This window comes from Brienomyrus brachyistius, chromosome 11 (genome assembly GCF_023856365.1).
Source record: "Brienomyrus brachyistius isolate T26 chromosome 11, BBRACH_0.4, whole genome shotgun sequence".
In the NCBI taxonomy this organism is placed as follows: Eukaryota; Metazoa; Chordata; class Actinopteri; order Osteoglossiformes; family Mormyridae; genus Brienomyrus; species Brienomyrus brachyistius.
The window spans coordinates 8307960-8331637 of NC_064543.1; the positions used below are offsets into that span (position 1 = coordinate 8307960).

Here is a 23678-nt window from a genome sequence, read left to right on the forward strand (position 1 = left end):
CTATGCGTCCTACGTGGGGGGGGGGGGCAGTTTATCTTACCTCGCGTAACCATGGACAGGACGACTGACATTGTTTTATCCTGTACACGGTAATTTTAGTTTGAATAAATAAAAACATATGCATATAACACGGTCTTTGGTTGCTAAAAAAAAAAGTATAACTATAAGACCTATGTTTTCTTTTTTAGCAAAGAAGCACACTCGACTAACCTGTTAGAAAACCTAAATGTCCATTTTGCCACATTTATTCAGATTCACTCTCAATGGCTTACAAATGTAGGGTAGTCAATCAAAAAATTGGGTCTCCGCCCACCTCCAAGTAATTTTTTTTTTTTAAAGTCAAGTATTTTGCCTGTTCCGTTTACTGTTCAGTATTAAACTACTTTAAATATGAACGTGGAACTAATTAATCTCAGAACTGATTTTTATTTATCTATCATTTTGCCATGTGCGCAATATTTACATATTTGTTTATTTTTGGAAACTACGCCCATCCATACCCCCTCTCACACCTTGACACCGGGCCCAAAAACCTTGGTTAATAATATCTTAAACCTAAAGTTTTTGTATCAAGGGCAAAATACGATTGCGATATACTGTTGCGGTGATTCTTCTGAAGAAAAGTGTAAAAGGAGAACGAAGGTATACTGAGAACGTCTTAGCTAAAGCGGGAAATGTATGAAACCTTAAAAAAAAAACTTCACGTGAAAAAGAAAGCTAAATTTTTGAGTAGCCAATACAGAAACGTTATACCGGAAAACACATTAACAGTTATGTTATGTTGAGAATGTTTAAAAATATCGTTTGAAAAGGAACCCAAATTTTACCGAAATAACCCAAATCATAATAACATTCTTATATGTACAAGACTGAAATTTTGTATTTAGTAATTTCAGAAGCTAGAGGAATGGAAGATTTTCTACCTCTCTAAATAATTTTTTCATTCAGAAATAGTTGAGATTATAGCCTATCCTAAACTCACAAACAATTTAATAAATATATACATTTTAGAAACATTTACGTTAAGTTTTAAAATCCAACGAATTTTACCTCAGGCTGCCTCCCGCCCTTTTCACTGAATTTAAAAGCGCGTCTCGCGTGCGGTAGTTTGCGGCGCATCTTTACGTTGCAGAAAGATCGGGTCTGGCTGAACTGCGTTCCTTTGTCATTGTGAGTTGGAATAAGAAGCATATTTTTTCCCATTAATATTTATTTAAATTAACCAACTGCAAAACAAGTCTACTATGTTTAGTTTGTATTTATTAGGGCGGTGAGCCCCCATAATTTTCAAATCTTAGAATAGCTTCTGGTTCCAGGAATCCTTTATTCATGCTTATTCTTTCCTAGTAATTTTCAGGACGGAGTGGATGGTAAGTACTGTCATGTGGCACCTCCAACAAAAAAAGAAAACGTGGATGGGACGCGGAGACGTCAAAGCAACTTAAATATACACACAGAAAGTATTTTGACTAGAAAGCAAATGTCAACATGGAACAAAGCGAAATCCCGGACATTTCAGGTCCCCCAAAAAAAGAGGATAAGTCCGGGAAAACGAGGATGTATGGTCACCCTACCAGATGTGTGGATTTCTCCGCGGTTACTCTTCTGAAGTCGTTCAGAAACTGCTGAATGTTCAGTTTCTAGAATATCCATATGAGGCCAACATTTGAGCCTCCGCACTCCTGCCTAACTGTAGTTGGATAGGGGCAGACAGTCAGCATTTCCTAAGAGGATTCAGCATTTGGGGATCATTTTCAGGGCTGTAGGTTATTATGGGCTACGTACCGTATCGTCCTTCATCGCTGCGGTCCCTCTTCCTCCGTAGGTGGAGCAGTGCGCGCGTGCGCCAGTCCCCTGCTTTGCCCACTGGCTCCCGGACTGAGGAACTTCGACCGTTTTATATTTTTTCTTTCTGATTACATTAATGCCATCCCTGAAGATGTATTTACTCTGCATAAAAGGTAACATTAAATCAAAATTAAACGGACGCCGCCAGCTTTCTATATAGTGGACTGTCTGGTGTTTGCATTAATTTGGTTCATTTGTCTAGACGCTTGTAATATTATTGTCCTCCTGGCATATTTGTTAAATCATTTAATTACTGCACTGGTTGGTCAATAATGGATTCATCTGTTGCTATGCTGAAGCATGCTAAAAAGTTATTTGAGCTTTACCGAAGAAGCTCCGTTTGAGACGAAAAGCGGAACCTTAACAAAGCAGTAACGCATATATCTTATATCAGTGTTTGGGTTTGACAAATGTGTTTCCAAAAATCCTTTATGTCTTAAACAAGTCTCGAATTATGTTAAAAGGATTTTTTGCACGTCGCCCTCGGTGTTTTAATTATGCAATGCAATGCAATTTTATTTCTTTTTCAGTAAAAAGAGGGAAACTGAATGGACCGCCTGGTAAGTCAAATTATATTTTGATCTGGGGCTCAACTGTTATCTGGTTCATTCTATATGGAATATTTAGGACAAGAAAAATAAAATCTAAACCACGCTGCATTTGCCTGCTGCTTCGTATATTTACGATTTTTATGGGAAAATTCATTCCCTAAGTCAGGAGAAAACTGAATAAAATCCTTTTCATGAAATGCTGCTTCTTGGCCAGGAGAACTAGCAGGTTCATATTATTCATGTAATTACTTAGAAAATATGTATGCCTGGTCAGTGGAAGTGAGCAAGAGATATGTTCCTAAATGAAGACAAAGTCTTCGACTGCCTCTGCTTCTAGAGAAATGAGAAGGTAAAACGCCATCATGCTGGCTTCTGTCCTGGCATATGAGCTCAGCCCTGTAGACAGTGATCTCCAATAGCTCTGTGATAAAGGCAGGGACTTTGCCAAGACATCATACGCCGTTAAGGTCTTGCTGTTATAAATCATTCAAGCTACAGAAACCCAGGGAGAGCAATGTCCGAATACAAAGAAGGCAAATTAATTTAACGTAGAAAGTAGGGGGAGTTTCCAGGCAACTAAATTTCAGTTTGGTCTTGTAAAAGGCTGTGAATTCATTTAGTAAAATACAAACCTGTTAAAGTCTATCTGCAGGGTACGCCTCTCATTCAGGTGTAGTAAAAGGCATATTAAGTTGAAAATCTATTAATGCACACATTTGTATTTTTGCTTCTCAGATAAATTCAATGTGTATGTTACAGTAGAAGTCCAGAATTTAAAGAGCATTACTGGACCGATAAGAGGCAATGAGCCATCATGGGAACAAGATTACATGTTGTAAGTATGTGATCAGAAGAAACTTGCCATAAAAAGCATCGTTACAAAAGCTAAACCGTCTTGGATTTGTCTAGTTCCACAAATTGTTTGCCATAAAGTTTGTGCGTGAGGAATTAACGTCCTAGCAGAGCAAGGGCAGGGCATTAGCTGCTGGCCATTAGGTCTGAATTAACTGATCTGTGCCTTTTGGCAAATAAGCAATATTTTTTGATCATCATATTTCATGTACTGGGGTAACCATTGGTTATTTGAAATGTAATTGTCAAGTTTGTTGAAGCATCTTTTCACATTACTGCCATCTAGCTGCAGTTTTCTGACACCTTCATGATCCATGGGCAGGTGCCTGCATTAAATCTTGATTCTTTTTGAAAGTTTAGGTCATATATAAGCTCCTGCTTCTTGTGTTGAAACTGGGATGGCAAACTGAACCAAGTAACCTGTTAATTGGGGCAAAGAATAAAGTGCATTTGGTCGGGGATGAAAATGCATTTAACAATCACAGTGCTGTTTCAGCATTAGCCCACTGGGAGGGGCACAAAGGAGACTAGATACAGACACTGGGTCATGACAAGGTCAACAGTGAAGGCTTGGGCATGTTTTCTTGGGCAGGGGGAAGAAACAGATGGGTATTAAGGTACAGATGAAGGGAATGAATACACTTTTCACCTGACTTTGCACAGTGGTCTGTGATATGTAAGAAAGATTAAATAACTGCAGTCATTAAACACTAAATGCATTACCGTAGTCACGAGCATGGCAGCAGTGGATTGTAGACTTACACACTGTATAGTCTACTATTAGTGTTGACACTGTGATTCACTACTTATATTGTGGTATTTGCAGTGATGTTTTTTCTTATTTCAGTGAAATTAATAACTTGGAAAAGGGTCTTTTTGTGGAAGTGTGGGACAAAGGGTTTGTCTGGGACACACTTCTGGGCTCTGTGTGGATTCCTCTTATGAGTGTCGAACATGGAACTAAGGTATGTTTTGGCCTATGGATAGCTTTAGGTCATCCTCTTGTACTGTCTGGGTATTCTCTAGGAAACTCACAGGGTTCATTTAATTTAAAAAGAACAGCTACTCGGGCAAATACTATGTGCCAAAAAACAAATTTTGCTATTTCAATGAGGTCAAATCCAAATAAGTGCAACATTTTTGCAAAGTTCTGGAGTTTCTTTCCTAGGAGGGCCCAGGAAAATGGTGGCTCTTGAACAGTGTTGTCATAATGGAAGGAGCTGAAGTCTGTGGGGTTGAAAATCCAACACATCACAAGATTCTGTTGGATACCTACTATGAACTGCCGACAGGTAGGCAGCTACTTACATCTGTTATTTAATTATTTTTATATGAGTTTGTAGGAATGCAATCTCCAAGCTCTCTGTGACCCAGTAGAGCAGGGTTCCCCAGAACCAGTCCTGGAGGGCCAGTCTGTGACACAGTTTGCAGATTTCCCTGCTGTGACACAGCTATTAACCCTGGCAACTAACTGGTGAGCTGAATGAGGCGTGTTTGAGCAGGGAAATCTGCAAACTGTGTTGCAGATTGGCCCTCCAGGACTGGAATCAGGGAACCCTGCTATACGGAATAAGCAGCTAAGGAAGATGGATGGATGGATAGAGACATGTCTAGGATAATTTTGCTTATGTATTCTTCTTTCAGAGATTCCGGAGGATGAAGCTGATTTTCTAATACAAAGACTTCTGGCATTACATGTAGGTAAAGACACAGAGGTAAGATGTTTTAGTTTCTATTTGGACTTGATTCTGCAAAGAAATGATGCAGTAAAATGTCCAGAAAGTTATACAAGTTGCAGCAGTGCCCTGTTAAAAGGAGCCTGGTTGTACTGACTATAGAGCATTAATATTCCTAAGGTTCAATTGGTGTTATTGAAGCACAGGACAGGGATGACTTGGAAATATAAGTAGTGATCCTCAGCTGAAGTGAAGGAAAATTGAACTGTTAAGTAGCAATTCTGCTGTATCACCAGAAGGTGCTATGTTTATAAACTTTCGTACCTATTTCACTCATATCAAATAAATGTTTTTCAGTGTTCTGGAGATGATGCTGAGGACGAAATGAACCACAAGGATGCCAATGAACACCCACCATTGCATTGTAAGCTTTTCACTTCCCGGCCGGCCGGCCGGCCTATCTATCTATCTATCTATCTATCTATCTATCTGTCTATCTATCTATCTATCTGTCTATCTAATCAATAATAAAATTCAGCTCTCTGGTGCACTGGCATGATAAATTATGGCTCGTAAAATATGGTCAAATTATATAGGTTGAAGGAGATTGGATGGCGTGGTATTTGTGTGAACCATAGCGCCTCCATGGATTCTGCATTTTGTGGAGTAGACTTTTTCCGTCCACTAGATGTCAGTGTTGTAGCATTTACTTGTGATGTTGAAATCCACCCCACCCCCATAAGTCTGGCACATGGAAACATAATCAAACAATCATGATCAGGGGCGCTGTAAAGTGGGGGACAGTTAGGATGATTCCAAGGACCTCGAGTGACAGGGGCTTATGACATTTGGAATATATGATTGGTCTAGGTTGGGGGGCCAATATGATATGCTTTCTTGGGGGCAAAAATCTCTAGCATCTCCTCTCATCATGATTATTGTGTATGAAATATGATCTTTTAGGAATCTTACTACAAATGCAGTGATTTTGGTTAGAATGACAAACAGAGCCACATGACACAGCAGAAGCACATGGTTTAGAGTTATGTTCATGGTTAGGCACAGGGACTATAGATATGAGGATGATGGTGAATTTATCTCAATGGGACCAAAGGTTAAAAAATGAGTATTGTGAAAGGTAGGGGCTTGGCCATAAGCTTCTGGAAAACTTGGTGCGGTCTGATTAGTAATACGGCATAGTTTTGTCAGCTGACTTTGTAATTTAAAACTGTGACTGTCCATTTGTACACCACTGTAAGGGGTTCTTCGTGGTGAATTTCAATAGGGCCTTGTATTCCCAGGGGCCTCCAGAATCTGTCCATACACAGGCGGTCTTCTGTCTTCGTGTTGGTCTCCTGTCCCGCTGGCCCTGTGGCAGTCGACATCCTTATGGGACCAGTATCCTGCTTTTGACTCTTGTTAGGATGGACCCTCAGGTTGTAATTCTGCCACAATCCCCCCCCCCCCCCCCCCACCTTGTTTCTTGAAGCCTGCAAGGAGGCATTCTGAGGTAGAGAAAAAACAAAAAAAACAGTATAAATTCCCTGCTGGAAGTAATACCTTTCCTGTCTGTTGTGTAACGGCTAATGTTGGACACCATAGCACTTCTCGTGTTTGAAGGTGATGTATAGTTCTGTTTTCTTTAATACTATATCCTTTCCAAAATGGTGCTTAAACAGTAATTGGTTCATTAATATTAGTTCACTGATTGCTATGAAGTGGTTATGGAAAATGTTTGCAATTTAGAAAAAGATGTCTGGTAGTTTTTGGTTTGAACAATTTCGAGGTATTAAATTCTGTATTAAGAGCGTGCCATTAGCTGTAGTAATATCAAAATAGTGGTCTGCAATCCAGACACACTGGATTCGCTGATTTAATCTAATGTGGTAGGGAATGTATCCCATCATCCCTTGCATCAGAGTTTCCCACAGTCACGCTTCTGAGCTCGAGGCTTCGAATGCCGCTGTCCTGCTGTGTAATGTCCTCATAATCAGAGCATCGTAAACCTTCGGCTTGTGGAGCCTTTACCCATGCAGAGTGTGTGTCATGTATGTGGAATTAATGGTGCTTAGGAAGGTTTTATGACGGGATCACACCCAGAAGCATAGATTTCCAATTCCTGATGCTGAGACCAGGCCTTTTAGACCATGTGTGTATACATAGTATAGACCAGCCCTTGCAGGGTGTGTGTGAGCAAACTCAACCAAGGTTTTCATGTCCCTCCTCCCCCTCCTGGAAGCTTTGGCTGAGTGTCCTTTTGAAGACCTAGATGATGACTACTGTGGCGACCACAGCCCCCCGCACGCCCTGCCGCAGCGGAGTACTCACGCAAAGCTCACATGGGCTAAACGACATCGCCGAATGGAGGCACAACAGCAGCGGTAACGAGCCTCCTTACTCCTACGCTTTCCCAAATCAGCCAGGCTTAATGTAGACGTCTAACCTGATGCAGTCTAATCTGGGCATGCTCGGCTTGGTACATTCCAATTGGATGTCCCCGTGGGAGGTTTGGAGGCTCAGCCGCTTACCCACGCATACCTTTTGAAACCTGCCGAGCACCGACACCATGGCCGTTCTCCGAACGAACTGGAGGAGGGATTGAATTGCTGCAGTCACTTTCCACGGACTTTCCGTTCCCACGTTCGACAGCCTTTGTTAACTCCAGTTGTTTGTTATTCCCCCCCACACATTCCCAGCTTCGTGTTCAGCGTGTGGTGTCGTGATGCACAGTGTCAGGTCCGTTCTTGTAAGCTGCAGGCAGACACTGCACCAAGGAAGTAGCAATGCTCTTGTGTGGTGGCCATTTCAACCCCCCCTCCTCCCCCCTGTTTGATAACACCAGTGTCTGGAAGTGAGAGTCACGGCTTCCTTTTTGTTTTTGCTGTTGTTTTACCCCATGTTATCTCTTGACACCCCTAATAGATCTTTTGCCGTGGGATAAACGTTTTGAGGAATCCAGTTTCTCATAGTCCCCCAGACGGTAAATTGGCGTGATTGATGGAACTATGGTTGCAGCCGGTGCCTGTGAGAGATGCTCATTTGTAGTCGTCAGGCTGCCGTTGTACAGATGGCCAGAGGAAGGTGTGATGCAATGCTGGGCAAACCTCGGCATGTGTAAAAGAAAGCTGTTTAATGAGAGATCCTGCTCTCTCAAGGATATTTACATGTCTATGTGGTGTAAATTGCCTTTTTGGTGAGCTCAGGAGTTCCACAGTGCCGTGTATGAATCTGAAAATATCTGGAGTGGAGGAGACTGTCAGAACTGCCTGCGGTTATATTTTTTGGCATGCAAACTGTGGAAGGATACAGAAACGTCCATCCTTTTATGTACACGTTGCCGCTAAACACGACAGAGTATATCCTCAGAAATATCCCAGCTTACTGGAAGCCTGGATGTGGGGTGAACCACTGCGTGCAAATTGATTGGTGGGCTGCCTCAGTAAGCTGTTTTAAATTCCCCTTAAATTAAATTGGGGTTTAATTTACTTTCTCTGACTTCGGTAATGGCAAAGGCCCCTATTCAACTGACTTTCAGGGGAGTGACTTGGTGAGCAGGTTGCCCAGTTCCTGAGGTGGGACAGCGCAGCTGACAGTGATCAATGATGAACATTAATAAATCACAATTTTCATATTGCTTTACTGCTCTCCCTCCACTCACTGTACACGTGTATTGTGTCTTGCAAAAGTTAATATGAAAATCTCTGCATGACTAAAATATAGCTAACAATGTATTTCTGTGCTTAATTATTGTGGCTGTGCCAATGCAGTTTTATTAGATTGCAGCACCTTGATATATTGAATTTGCCGGAGGGGGGGGGCAGGCACCAGGACATTCTCCTGCACGTCCCTGTTTGTTCTACTAGTATGTAACTTCAACTATATGTGCATGTCTCGTGTCACTGCTTTCCCAGCAGGGATCAGGAGGAAGAGAACCAGGTCCTCATCTGGAGGAAGGACCTAGAATCTTGCTCTGTGTGTGGCAATGCTCTCAGTTTGCAGAAGTCCTTGGGGATCCAAACTCTGGACAAAGACAAGATGGACAGGTGAGGTTATAGCTGGTATGGAATTGAAGGTGGATGGGTGGATGGACGACGGACGGACGTCAGTTTTTCTTGCGGCTGTGCTTTACTTTGCTTTCAGTTTCTGTACTTAACTACTACCAAGTGTTTGTGGAGTGTTATAATAAAAAGCTCATAATTTCTGTAACAAATCATTTAACAAATTGATTAAAAAGTGCTGCAATATTAGGCTATTGTACTAGACTTCCAATGGTTTCAACAGTGTGTATTTTCCTGCTTAACTAGGGACACTCCCCACTGAGAAGGATTTCAGCTTTTATTAAAGACATCCTGTAAATGGGCTGACCCCACAACATCCATTTGTGCCCTCCTGTGGAAAAGCAAATTGCCACAATGTGTCATTATTAACACATCGGCCCTCTGGAGAATTCCTGAATAGGGTTTGTACTGGGCATCTCCATTATACTGAGGAGGGGGTCCTGCCAGTGATAAATCTTAAGGTTGGCTTAGGATTGCAGTGAGAGACGTGTTTTAAACTTCCCCTCGATAAAGGATCAATGGATGCTCTTGGCTGTTCTAATTGCCAAGTTCTTTAAGTTTTACTTTGTCAGTGATTAAAGTGCAATGGGTTATCCGTAATTTAAAGCTTTTGCTGGGCAGGGCGTTCCATTGGATAGCACTAGCCATAGCCTCATTACTCTGTGGATTCATTTGCCCATTCTGTCTGCGAGCAGTTTGCATGGTTTCCTCAGATCAGTGTGGGATTCCTCTAGATCAGTGTTTCCCAAGCCAGTCCTAGGGGACCCACAGTCAGTCCATGTTTTTGCTCCCTCCCAACTCCTTGCCAGACAGTCCACATTTTTCTACTTTCCAGCTCCTGAGCAAAGGCAGGGACTGCCTGTGGGTCCCCAAGGACCAGATTGGGAAGCATTGCTGTAGGTGCTCAGTGTTCCTCATAAAGTTTAAAGACATGATTTATGTGAATCTTTAATGTGTAATTGTAAAGCCATCCATGGTGTCTCCTGCCTTATGCTTCCTTGGATAAGCTTCAGTCTTATTGTGTCCCAGCAGTAAATAGACAGTTATGTTAAATATTGGTGGAATAGCTTTGGAGGTGACTGGCAGAGCAGATACTTGCCCATGGAAACTTGTTAGTTTGAGTCCTGGGAGGAACCCAACTTTAGCACCCATGGCACAGTACGTCAAATAGGACAGCTCTAGTAAATACCCAGTTTTATCAATAGCGGCCCAAAAGTGGCTTTGGGTCACAGCTAAACCACATGTAAAATTGAAAGGCCCATAAATGTTTTTAAGCATTTGGGGTCTATAGTGTTGGCCCCAAGGCAATTCAATATGATTACAATTTTTATCGAGTACATCAGAAATCTTTAATTTCTATCACATTTCGATTCAATTATTTTGATAACCTAAATTCAAAACTTTTTTAACATTACTGGGAGAAATTCATAAATATCACCATGGCAACTTAATTACACTATTAATGGAATATGAAGAAAGTGCAATCTCAGAACATTAATCTTTGTTATTATTAAACAAAGAGAACTTGCCAGTGTAAAATTGTCAAAAGGCCAACTACTGAACTGTATAAAAAAAATCAAATACATTAAAATGAGTGTGGTGAAATTTGCCAAGCTTGGCGGTGTAGATTATTGGAATGAAGTTACATCATTTTTTATTCTGTGAAAAACGAAAGATCTCTTCTAAGTGGTGAATGAGCCAACAAATTCTGACACCCACCACTATGGAAAATGGCTGATTGTCCAATGCAGGCATCTCCATTATTTTAGCAGCTGTCTTTAACTCTGGTACTGCTAACTTAAAAGTTTATCAAAATTACCAGATTGGACTGATTGCCGATATCTTGATTTTTAACAAATATTGGCCAATACCAATATGTTAACCAATATGTTATGCATCGGTAAGGCTAATTACTTTTGCCCAGCTAGATAGTTAGCCACCTCAAGGTCTTGACCATTGCTACTCCACATTGAAAAAATAGCTACTTTCTTGCGCTAGAATATTAGAGTGCTCTGTGCTATAAAATGGGGAGGAGTTTCCCAAAAAGCATCATGGTGCAAAGTCCATCAGATATCATAAACCTTCTGCCATCCTACATTTAGGAAATTTGCGTGCTGGTACTGCTACTTTGTATCTATCTGCAGCACATGAACGAAGTATCTTTATTTTACCCCTAAAAATCAATTCTGATGTTACAGATCAATGTGTTGTATCGCCACCTTAATAATCATGATGCATCAATGCATCTTAATATCCCTATTAAGTATTGTCAAGAAAATACAATTTTTGGTGGCTTCATGGGGATTCTGAAAGGGGGAAAAAGCACAACAGACCTTTATATGAAAGACTGATTATTAAAAAAAAATACAATTTTGTAGAAGTTGGTATTTTCCTACTGCTCAGTTTATTTTCCAAGGTGAAGATGTGGTATTAAGAAACATGAACTTGAAATTATAGACAAGGTATGCTCTTTTCTCTGGTTTCTCTGGGGTCCTGAGAAACTACAGAGCAGACAGGATGTAAACATAGACCCAGTATCCAGATTTATTTCCCCTCACTGATGTGATGAAGTGCACAGGACTGCTTTCTGACAGGCCTAAAATAGGTGCCACAGCCGTTTAGAGCGCAGCTTTCGCAAGGTATCACCAATTGTCCTCTTTTGCTGATGTGCGCAGCCACTGTAATGGCAGGTGGCATTGTTCCTCTGTGGTCCATGAGTTAGCAAGGTGGCCTTTCTGGGACTGAGAGACACCAGGCGGAGGTCTTGTTTTCGGGGGAAACTTGTAATCAAGCCACTTAGTGCTTTGAGTTGCTACTTGCTCTCTGCTATCGTAGTGAGGTCAGACTGGCTGTTTCCATGTCTCATCAGAGTGTGTCTGCTTTTCAGTCCAGGTCCTTAGTGTGTCTAAGAGGATTTTTTTTTGTTCTCTGATTGCCTCCTCACCTTGTCCTTAGCTACCCAGTGGAGAGTGCAACATGCCATTGTTCCCAACTGGAGCATCTAACTTCCCAGGCCAGCCTTTCGGAGGCCGTCGCCGGCTACGTTCCAGTCGTCTCCGAGGGAAACACTGACCCCACCGCCGCCTCCCCCTCCAAAAGCTCCGCCCCACTGTCTGCTGGCTCCCCTGCTCCTGCCCAGAAGACTGAGGAGCAGCCCGCTGGGGTGTCCTGCATGGATGAGGCTGAGCCTGGGGTCCCCTGTGGCACTGCAAACCGTCAGGAGCTCAGAGTGTAAGTGACAGTATGGAGCATTACTGTCTGAATTAGGTCAACCAACCCGGCTGATTTCAGCTTATGCCAAACTGTCTCCCATCTTGGTAAAAACATTTGGTCTCCTTGAATGCATTCATTTGCATTGCTTCCTTTGTACAACATAGGCTACAAACCTTAAATCAATTAATACTTTTAAATTATCAAAAGGTTTAATAGGAGTGGGAAATTCTGCATAGCTCGCTCCTTCTTTTTTGTCGGAGTAGGTTCATCCTCTATTTTTTTGTCCCTGTTCTGGCTCTGTAGGCTGGTCCATTGAGTTGTTTCAGTTACCTTTTGTTTTAGCACAGGGTATTGAGATGGCTGTATAGACAGTTTACTGTATGGGAGCTCTTCAGATCGGTAATCAATGTGCTGTCTAACAGTGGAGCCAAGCTTTGTTTTCCGTTATGCAGCTTGAGCTTTTTAGAAAGACTGAGAAGGTGATTAAAATGATTAAGCTTCTTAGGTTGTGACAGCTGGTTCTGAGGGGGACCATTCTGAAGTTATAAAGCATGGTTGAATTTTTGAATGTCGGGGCATACTGTATATTCAAGGAAATGTTTTATATTAATTCACACAGATTGGATAATCTCAAATTTAACAATTGGGAGTGTGTTTGATTATAGTTCACATAACATGATTTAATTATATTCCATGAATAAACCTGAAAGAAATGCAATCCGACCAAGCGTGAAAAAAATTTGATGGCCAGTCTGTTTCAGTTGTCAACTGAATTAGCATCTGCAAAGCTCCTGGGTCTGGTACCATGATACTAGTTTCACACCTAAAAAATGTCTCCTGTAGCTAGAAGTGCTTGCAGCCTTTACATAGCTGTCTGCTGTGCAGGTACTGTATAAGGAATGACTGAAATTCCCAGGGTTCAAAATCAAGCAAGTGGTTTAAAAACGGGATGCTGGAAATAATTCCTGAAGTGAGCCGGCTTTCACGTGGAGATGATCCAAAGGGGCGTGTTCAAGTGAGGTTACTAGAGAAAAGGCAGTGGAGTTACCTTTTTTTGGTCAAAGCTGAGTTCAACGGGTATGCAGGTGGACAGAAAATGCCCTTCTAAACATAATGTCCCAAAACTTCAGTTTTAGCAAATTGTTCAGGGAAACATCGATTCCTCCAGTCTATTACCTATTAATTGCCGCAGGTGGTAAGCTAGCTAACCGACACAGTGGAGAGATCTGCAAGACTGACACTGATCTTAGTCAATAACATACTGCAACAAGCTAAATTCAAACTGCATCTGTTTCAACTTCTGACATAACCTGTTGAAGTTAAGGCTCACAGAACCTTTAAGGGGGCGATGGTCATTTTCCAAGTGAAGCCATCATCAAAATGACATGGTAGTGATGTGTTTTGAGGACATGATGTGCGGTATCTCACATAGAAGAGCAATCCATTCATGGTGGGAAAGATGCCATTAATGACAGGATTGCAGCCTCTCTCCCCAGTGCTTCCTTCCTCAGCTCGCAGGGCTTTTTAAGTGTCACATTTTATGGGGAACACCACAAAACAACTGGCTGATACCAGGCAGGGCCCCTGTTGTGCTGCTATCGAATATAAGCTGGCAAAAGCTTTGACTTCTGCATCTCTTCCCTCTTGTGATATTTTACAATTTTTCTGCTTGCAGATGGTGGCCTTATGGTGCTTGATTTCACTGGCAAGCGTGCAGCACTTTTATTTTATTTTGTTACATTTGCCCATCAAACAGGAAGTAAAATTTTGTATAACCATAGACCTTTAATTCAGATTCAGTGCTGTTTATTTTTGTCATATGCCATCTGTTCCAGCTGAGCAGAGATTCGTATCAGTCAGCGCTAAGGTGCCAGCGATGTAAGTCAGCCTGCTTTATTGCCGTTTAGCTGGGCTCATCGCTGTCAGCCAGCCCTCATCTGCGATGTGTGCAGATCAATCGTCTATGCAGAGCACCTCCTTTCTAGTGCCTTGCGTCCGCATCCGCCATTTGCCCACATTTATTTGTAAAATTTTCCCGTTTACCAGGAGAAAGCCTCCTGAAAGTTGCTTAAATAATCTCGCCTGCCAGTGATGGCCTCGACTGGCAGGTGCCAACGTAAGGCACTCCTTGCTTTGCCTTTGGACTGAACACACCCCATTATAGATCAGCAGCTCAGTGTTTCTAAACGGTCCCGCATTCCTAGTAAACCTCTGTGCTGTGCCAAAACACAACTTCCTTATGCTTAAGTTGAATTCTGTCACCATTTAGGAATTAACAGGCGGCGAATACAATTAGAGGTGCACCGATCCGGTATTTGGATTGATATTGGCACCAATCCACACTTATTCGACAGATAGGGTATTGGCCATATGCGAAAGATCCACATCCGATACTTACTTATTCAGTTTTCAGCAGTCTGTAAAAACATCTTTCAAATTTCTTGGTAAATCGATTATACAATCAAACGCACAACAGTTCTTTCCCATTTTAGATATGTTTTTTTGCAGCATTTAAGTTGAATGCTAATGGTGACAATCAGTTGGTTTTTCTTGCTAATGAAGTCTCGTTTCCACCAATGTGGTGCTGGTGCCAGACTTTTTCCCTGTTGAGGAATGATTCCACGAGTTTCCACCGCAAAAAATTGGCCCTGGGCAAGAAAAACCAGCTACTGCAGGCATCACAGAAAAGCTAGGCTCAGAATGTCGCACTGTAACATCAGCAAAACAGGACAGGCTATGCCGTCCAAACCTTCCGTATACCCAAATGATTCAATCCATAACCAATAGTTACAACAACTTGCCAGCTTATTAGCGGAATAAGGTTACATCGTTATTTTATTCTGAAAGAAACAAAAGATCGATCTGCTGGCCAGGTTTAACAATAAAGTATAAATATGTTGCACGTCGAACAAATAAAATATTATGTACAAACAAGGTGGAAAAGTACATTATGTATGTTTCTACAACCCCTGGCAAAAAGTATTGCATCACTATTCTTGGAGGATGTTCAGTCAGTTGTTTTACTTTCTAGTCCAAAAACAAATCAGATATGACACAGAATTATTTTACCTAACAGCTGAACATTCTGGCTTTGTAAAACATACCTCAAAAAACGACGTTGTTGCAAGTAATGGTGCATCTTATTTTCAGATCAAGTAGAGGAAAAAAATTATAGAATCAGCCATTGTTGAGGAAAAAAATATGGAATCAAGAACAAAAAAAGAACAATTAGTACTAGTACTTTGTTGCACCTCCTCTGGCTTTTATGACAGCTTGAATTCTTTGAAGCATGGACTTCACTAATGAAAAACAATATTCTTCATCAATCAGGTTCCAGCATTCTTGTATAGCAGTTGACAGATCAGCTTTGCAGGATGGAGCATTGTCATGTGCCATTTTTTTTTTCAATTTCCACCATAAATTTTCAATTGCATCGAGATCCGAATTTTGCTGGCCATGTCATTGAGTCAATACGACTTTCTTAAAGAAAAGTTGTAACACTCCTTGCTCGATGGCAAAATGCATTATCATCCTGAAAAATGACTTCATTATCACCAAACCTATTTTCGAGGGCGGCATGGTGGTGCTGTGGTTAGCACTGTTGCCGGGTTCGAGTCTCCGCCAGGGTCACGTGTGCGGAGTTTGCATGTTCTCCCCATGTCGTCGTGGGGTTTCCTCCAGGTACTCCGGTTTCCCCCCACAGTCCCATGTTGAGGCTAATTGGACTTGCTAAATTGCCCGTAGGAATGGTGTGTGAGTGTGCCCTGTGATGGGCTGGCCCCCTATCCTGGGTTGTTCCCTGCCTCGTGCCCATTGCTTCCAGGATAGGCTCCAGACCCTCCGTGACCCAGTAGGATAAGCGGTTTGGAAAATGGATGGATGGATGGGATGAGAAAAGTGTGTAAAATTTCAATGTACACCTGCACATTTACTGTAGAGGTAATGACTGCCATCTCTCCTGGTCCTTTACCTGACATGCAACCCCATATCATCAATGATTGAGGAAATTTAGTTTGTTTTCTTCAGGCAGTCATCTTTATATGTTTGAATGGGATGGCACTAAACAAACATTTCATCTCCTTGCCCAATGCAGATTCGAGATTTATCACCGAATACCACTTTCATCCAATCATCCACAGTCCATGACTGCATTTTTAGCCCACTGTAACCTTGTTTACTTCTGTTTAGGTGTGAATGATGGTTTACATTTGGTTTTCCTGCACCTAAATCCCATTTCTCTTAGCTGATTTCTTACAGTTCGGTCACAAACATTGGCTCCTGTTTCTGCCCATTTCTCCTGCATTTCGTTTGTTGTGCATTTTCTATTTTCAAGGCATATTGCTTTGAGTCTTATGTCCTGATGTTTTGATGTCTTCCTTGGTCTACCCATACTGTATGTTTCCCTTTTACAACCTTTCCATTTTGTTTGTACTTGCTCCAAATTTTAGACACAGCTGATTGGGAACAACTGACATCTTTTACCACACTCCGTGTTGATTTACCTTCTTGAAGGAGTTTTATAATCCTTTCCATTGTTTCAAATGACAGGTCTCTTGTTGGGGCCATGTTTCCTGTCAATCAGTCAGGTGCAACAGCTCATTAAGGTCTGCAAACACTCTCTTTTAACTGTAGACTAATTCGCATAATTAAACTTGTACAGGTACATGTTTCAGAAATGCAAATTACAGGGTGATTCCATAATATTTTCCTCTACTTGATCAGAAAAAAAGACGTGCCATTAGTTGCAACAATGTCATTTTTTTGGAGGTGTATTTTACAAAGCCAGAATGTTTAGCTGTTAGGTAAAATAGTTTTGTGTCATATCTGTGATTTGTTTTTTGGACTACAAAGTAAATCAACTGACTGAACATCTCCCAAGAGTAGTGATTCCATATTTTTTGCCAGGGGTTGTGGTAGCATAATTAAAGATTTTTTGGCATATATCTTTTCATTTGTTTGTACTAGTTTAAAAATATTAATAATATATAAAGTATAAATATTTATATCATCTATCGTTATTTATTTATTTATTTATTAAAGGAAAACGAGCTGTTGTATCAGAATCAGATCGGAATTGATAATATGTGGATCGGCCCATCTCTAATACATATGGCTTTACAAACTGCTCCTCTGTTGCCTGACATTGCCAAAAGTGTTGGGACACGTGCCTTTATACACACATGAACTTTAATGTCATCCGATTCTAGGTTTAATATGGAGTTGGCCCACCCTTTGCAGCTATAACATCTTCAATTCTTCTGGGAAAGCTGTTGACAAAGTTTAGGAGTGTGTTTATGGGAATTTTTTACAATTCTTTCAGGAGAGCATTTGTGAGGTCAGGCACTGATGTTGGACGAGAAGGCCTGGCTCACAGTCTCTTCTCTAATTCATCCCAATGGTGTTTGGTCGGGTTGAAGTCAGGGCTCGGTGCAGGCCAGTCAAGTTCTTCCACACCAGACTTTCTCATCCATGTCCTTATGGACCTTGCTTTCTGCACTGGAGCACAGTCATGTTGGAACAGGAAAGGGTCATCCTCAAACTGTTCCCACAAAGGTGGGAGCATGAAATTGTCTAAAATGGCTTTGAATGCTGCAGCATTAACAGTTCCTTTCAGTGGTACTGTGGTCCCAAGCCCAACCCCTAACAAACAACCCCACACCATAACCCCCCCCCCCCCCCCCCCGGCAAACTTTACACTTGGCAAAATCCAGTCAAGCAAGAACCGTTCCCTTGGAAACCGCCAAACCCAGACTTGTCCAATCGGATTGCCTGACAGAGAAGCATGATTTGTTACTCTGGAGAATACGTCTCCACTGCTCTGGAGTCCAGTTGCAGCATGCTTTACACCACTGGATCCAACGTTTTGCATTGCACTTGGTGATATAAGGCTTGGATGCAGCTACTTGGCCATGGAAACCCATTCCATGAAGTTCTCTACATACTGTTCTTAAGCTAATCTGAAAGCCACACAAAGTTTGGAGATCGGTAGCTATTGACTCTGCTGATAGTTGGCAACAACATGCGTTGTGCCCACTCTGTGATTTTACATGGCCTACCACTTCGTGACTGAGTTGCTGTTGTTCTCAATTGCTTCCACTTTGTTATAATACCACTAATAGTCGATCGTGGAGTATTTAGTAGCGAAGAGATTACAGAAATGGACTGATTGCACAGGTGGCATCCTGTCACAGTACCACACTTGAATTCACTGAGATCCTGGTTTTGATAAAGAAGTTTGTAGAGGTAGGGTGAGTGTAGAGCAGCTAGAAATGGTAGAGGCTGGGGGGTATGGGAGGAGTAGGGATTAGATTGGGGAGGGGGTGACGGGGCTCTCCGGGGAATACATTGTTGTTCTGACAGCATCAAGTAAAAAAGTATCCATTTCTCCCTTCATCTGTCCCAATCTGTATAAGGCACAAGGCTGGGGACAGTCCGGATGGCATGCTAGTCCATCAGTCACATAAGTTCCCTCAAGAGCGTGTTTGACATTGTGAGGTAACCGGGACATACAGAAAGTGACCTGAGTGACATAAGGAGCACTTGCATACTCCAGAGAACGGATAGGATATTAAAGTTTTATATGATTTTATATTTAATTTAGACTTTATTTGTAAATTAATTGTACCCGTACACTTCATGACAGTGATAAATTAGGCAAAATACTGATTTATTTGGTATCATAAAGTTCTGGTATTATCTAATTAAGTTAAGTTAGAGAAATTTACTTTGCTTTGTGGATAGCAAATGTACCACGAAAACTTAGAGTTACTTGAGTGGAATAGGCATTCCAGCCCTGGGAAAAGCCGCTTTCAGCACATTAGAGGGGTTTAATAAGAAGGATGGTCCTGCTCCTATTGCTAGGCTGATGTGAAAGAGGATGGATGAGAAGATTACGGTCACGGCTAAGACTGCACCGTCCAGTGGAGGCATGTAGTATCTTTGCTTAACAAGATGGTGCATCTTAAAGCAAGGTAGGGAGAATATTGAGTTCTAAACTTTTTATACAGTTACTAGAAGTAAAACTGATTTTATATTAACGTACTCAATTATTGTCTTGGGGCATTTTCATAGAACAGCAGCTCTATTGAGCACTAAATAATGAGCACTGCGTAAAATGGGAGGGCAAACAGGGTTACTATGTAGTGCACCCAGTTATGACTATAAGTTGATCAACTTGTTTTTAAAATCATTCCAGCACTGTACTGCTCACACAGGTTCAGTATTGCTTCAGTTTTTAGCTACACTGTACCAAATGTCTTTTGCTATTTCCTTATTGGATTAGCATGAAGAATGTGAGCTTTGATTTCGCATGCAAAAGTTTAATAGAAATTGATTTTTGAAAAAATGTCTTATAAAATGACTCTCAATTGGTGCTTGGTTGTTCTGTGGTTGGCAGGGAATGTAAAGCTAGAGAAAAGAAATTGAGAATTAAAAATGTCACTCAGTTTTAGCAGTGATGCTGTTTGGAGTCTGTGGTTTACCTGTCTTATTAGGCTGATGCCCTGATTCACTATGATCATGTGTGGAAACAAGTAAGTTTCACTAGAGGTGCAGCGGTTTGACCTGCTGTCCCAGGTTCCTGTTCCTCAACCGGATGGAGTCCGTGTCGTCAGCAGATCCTGAAAGATGAATGAAGTGATGGATGGCTCACATGGATTATACTCCTGAGACTCACTAGCAGAAAATTCTAATTTAATTGGGTGTCCTGTTATCATATATTGAGAGTTGATATTTAAGCCATTGCATTATGGTCTATGTTTTAATGTGTTACCTCTTCTATGCTGTCATGTTTTCATTTTGATCGGATTCAGCAGAGATTAATAGCTTTTATGGCTGTGTGTGGTAGTTTGCCGTGGGGGATACAGATCTAATGAATAGTAAGAGCATCTGCCTTTTAATCTGCCAAGAAACAAGGTAAATATTTAGCGCAGGAAAGAACAAAAAGGTCCATGGATGACTGCATTTTGGTGCTTGGTACTGAGTGTTTCTCCCTCTTGCCACTTACTAAGAAGGTTGTTCCACGATTGTAAGAGATTATTTTGGAAAACCAAGGAGGATGATAAGTGTGGATGACCTACTTTTGTGTCTGGTCTCATTAAGCTCTGCATGTGACAAGCTACAGGCCCCCCTACTGCATCTTTCCAGGAACGAGCAGGTGAATCTGAGGTGAATTCGAGTGTGGTGGTGACTGTGTAGTATGGATCACCACTGCTGGTCTCCTCCTGGGATCATGGCATATAAGGACACAAAGGAAGCAGGGAATGTTAGGGATTCCCTGGAACTATTGAGAGACTATACTAGCCTTGGTTATACAAGCCTGGTTATGCATGTACACCTGTAAAAAGCTTTTTTTAACAAATTTATATAATTCCTTATCTAATGTTGTCATTTACAGCCAAGGGCATGTACAAACACATGAGTCGCAACCTTGTGGAATGTCATCCGCATTCAGTTCCTGACCTGCTCTACTATAGTTAGCATTGTCACAAGGGATAGATGGGGCAAGGAGTGATACTCTGCAAGAGTGTTAAATATCATCACTGATGTCATATTTTGTCTGTGAACTGTGATCTTCTTTTGTATTAATGTGAAGAAGTCCAAATGATGAATGAGAAGGTAGGAGAGGATCTGCAGCTGGGTGGACCAGGACATGCCTTGCTCGCTGGGTGTCCCTTGGCAAAGCCTCCCTGGAACCTACCTATGCGCTCCAAGGCATGTCCTGACTGACCTGACTCTTGAGTCTGCCGACACCTTCAACAGAATGCCGATGGGTTGCAATGCCTCGTAGCCACTGGCCGGGGAAGTGGTGTCTTGGCTCGGGTTCTGAGGAAGGAGGGAAAATAGTTGGTGCTGCGGATGACTACAAATTTTGAAGGAGAGCGATAGAGAGACTTTCATCTTGTGCTTGTGGCAGTGCAGATGTAGAATGACTCCCTTAGATGATGGGTAACGTTGACAGTCCCTCACCCCCATCAGTGACTGACTCGCATGGCGTCAAAGTCTCTTCTTTTGGGATGAAAGTATGGGAAGCCAAACCTTTGCTTGTATACCTGTTGGTAGCTTCCCACTTGCAGTGTAATGGTACCTGTATTCATACCAGAAATTTTCGGTACAGGTCTTTTGGTTCGGTCCTCTGAGCAACAATTGGAAAGGGGCGGATGAAGCCACACCACTAGGCATGTGTGTGTGCATCCTAATGTGAAGCTGGAGGCTGTTAGTATGAATTCAAGTACAGCACAGGTATTTTTTTAAATGCTGCACCATAATGGATATTTATTTTGTTATGCATTGTATTTTTTGAGGCAAAATTTGTGTTGCACAGCTATAATATGAAGCTGAAAGCTGCTAATGTGAATACAGTACAGATCAGGTACAGTTAATTTTCTAAATGTGTATTTAATTTTTATTTACTCGAGAGTATTTGTTTTGATTTACTTTTAAGTAAACTTTAGTGTTTTATTAGTAGGGTGGAGTGGTATCGACAGCAACTTTTTATTTAAGAAAGACAGTCATACTTTGTTCCGTAAACCACTGTTTAATAAAAGAAAAAAGAAGCAATTCATATTTTGTTTCTTTTACCCCCGCTGTACCGAAAACATAACGAACCGTGACTTCAAAACCAAGGTATGTACCGGTTACAACCAGCTCATTTTTCATTCTCTTTTTCCCACCCTACCAATCAAGAATGCAGGTGGAATAGTTGATTTCACTGGAGGGTCCCAGTATATATGACATCACGCCATGGATGCAGAGTGGCATTGGTCCATCTCTGCTTCCCAGCAGAGAAATGAGCCAGGGCTGTCAGCCATCGGGACCTGAAAACAGAGCTGGAGATGGTCTATGCAGGAGCGAGGGCTGAGGTCTCCATTTGTCCAGAGTGTCACAGTTCTGTGACTGGCTACATCCCAGGACAGTTAGCCCATGGCTTCTGTGCAGGGCCAGAGCAAGAGGGAGGATGACAGATGCTAATTTGGAGTAATAAGCTGATTTCATGACCAGCTGTTGGTGTCCCGTGGGGGATGGCTGTGATTAACTGCACATTCCTAGCCACTTGTTACTTTACAAGTAGTGGTGTCAATGAAATTAATGTGAATTAACACAATGAACGAGTTCTTATGAACTATTCTGTTAGTTACAGGCCAGTCTGAATAGGATGAATGAAGCTGTTTGAGTTTGTGAGCATGTAAATAATGTTTTATTTCAGGGAGAGTGGTGTGTGCAGCACAAGCCAGGCTTCCAGCAGGTGGACCACAGCTCTTCAGAAGGTGGGTCATATTTTCCTTTCCATTTCATTTGGAGTTGAGATTCAATCTTAGGTGATGCTAGCAGCTAAGTACCTAATTTAATTAGTTTTTCTTCAGCTGTTGGACTCGTGAACTGCTTACGTAAAATAACATTAAACTATCACACTGTGGGTTTTGGCCAAAAATATATGCGATGCTGCAGACGCAGTGTTGTTGCAGGTGGTTTTGTGAGATCGTCATTTCATTTAGCCTTTTTTAAAATATCTTAAACATAAATTAGTTTTGAAGGAGGAAAAGGAACTGAGTACTTGTGCTACACGAGTAACAAAACTATTCTGTGACTGATTGTAATTCATTTTTCTGACATGAAATATTATAGCAAGACTTTTAAGTAGAACATTTGATAATTTGGGCATGATCATGCATTTCATCCAATCAACAGCTCAGCATACCCTAACTGATGAGGAGCTCCATTCCAATGAGCCCGTACAATTGATGTGAAGGCTTTTGTGGTTATTGTGACTATTTGTGTTAATTATCTTTTACGAATGGTACCTTCTTTCAAATTCTGAAGAGTCATCTTCGTTGAGTAACACACAGCTGAATTCCCTGTTTCCAAATGCATCTTTCAAGTATCGTCCTGGTGCCCTGCTTTCTTTGGTCATAGCGCTTCCATCTGCATTCCTCATTAAATGTACATTGTCCCCCACGATTGATGCTCCCACCTGAAACGGAGACCACTGCATCTTTGGGTGCTGGTGCCTCACAATTATTCCTTCTAAATGGTTTTCTGAGGGTCCCAGACATACCATCTGCTTTCTTTTAACTCATTTTGGCTCCAATTACCCCTCCCACCTGGAGCGGGTGGAGCCCTGCTCATCAATGGGTCCTGCCCTCTGGGACTTATGCTTATTGCTGCTGTGACGTTCATTTTGTCTTTGTTAGTTGTTGTTTGGTAATTATTCTCTCATTTGGTGCCTTTGTCTCTCTCCACACGGAAATGCTCCCCTGGGTCCATGTCCCGCCCTCCTTGTCTCTTCCTTGGCCCTAACTGACTGATGTCCTGCTGAATGTGGTTTATATGCAACAAATGCAACTTTTCCTGCCTATTTGTGTAAATCAGCATATTTCTGGAGACATTGTAAATATTTAGTGTGTACGCACCATGTTTTAGACTCACTCGCTGTATTTTTTGGTCACAGTGTATTGTAGGTAAAGGTAGAAGTAATAAGTGAG

The 23678-nt window shown here is 41.6% G+C and overlaps 1 protein-coding gene across 1 annotated transcript; it reads left to right on the top strand.

The window, feature by feature from the left end:
* Nucleotides 1–1058: 1058 nt before the first annotated feature.
* Nucleotides 1059–23678, top strand: LOC125751998 (protein unc-13 homolog B-like). The gene is made up of 14 exons (XM_049031499.1): nucleotides 1059–1170; nucleotides 1348–1370; nucleotides 1826–1961; nucleotides 2379–2408; nucleotides 3135–3234; nucleotides 4099–4216; nucleotides 4420–4543; nucleotides 4896–4966; nucleotides 5285–5351; nucleotides 7167–7308; nucleotides 8839–8970; nucleotides 11941–12216; nucleotides 22403–22463; nucleotides 23566–23678. Exons 3-14 carry the CDS (start codon nucleotides 1925–1927, stop codon nucleotides 23593–23595), a joined length of 1188 nt encoding a protein of 395 aa, XP_048887456.1. The 5' UTR covers nucleotides 1059–1170; nucleotides 1348–1370; nucleotides 1826–1924; the 3' UTR covers nucleotides 23596–23678.

Excerpts from the sequence above, each read along its gene's own strand:
- LOC125751998 (XM_049031499.1), top strand. The coding sequence starts at position 1,925 with ATGCCATCCCTGAAGATGTATTTACTCTGCATAAAAG. Across the intron at positions 7,309-8,838 it reads ATGGAGGCACAACAGCAGCG|CAGGGATCAGGAGGAAGAGA; the intron begins GTAACGAGCCTC and ends CTGCTTTCCCAG. Across the intron at positions 8,971-11,940 it reads GACAAAGACAAGATGGACAG|CTACCCAGTGGAGAGTGCAA; the intron begins GTGAGGTTATAG and ends CCTTGTCCTTAG.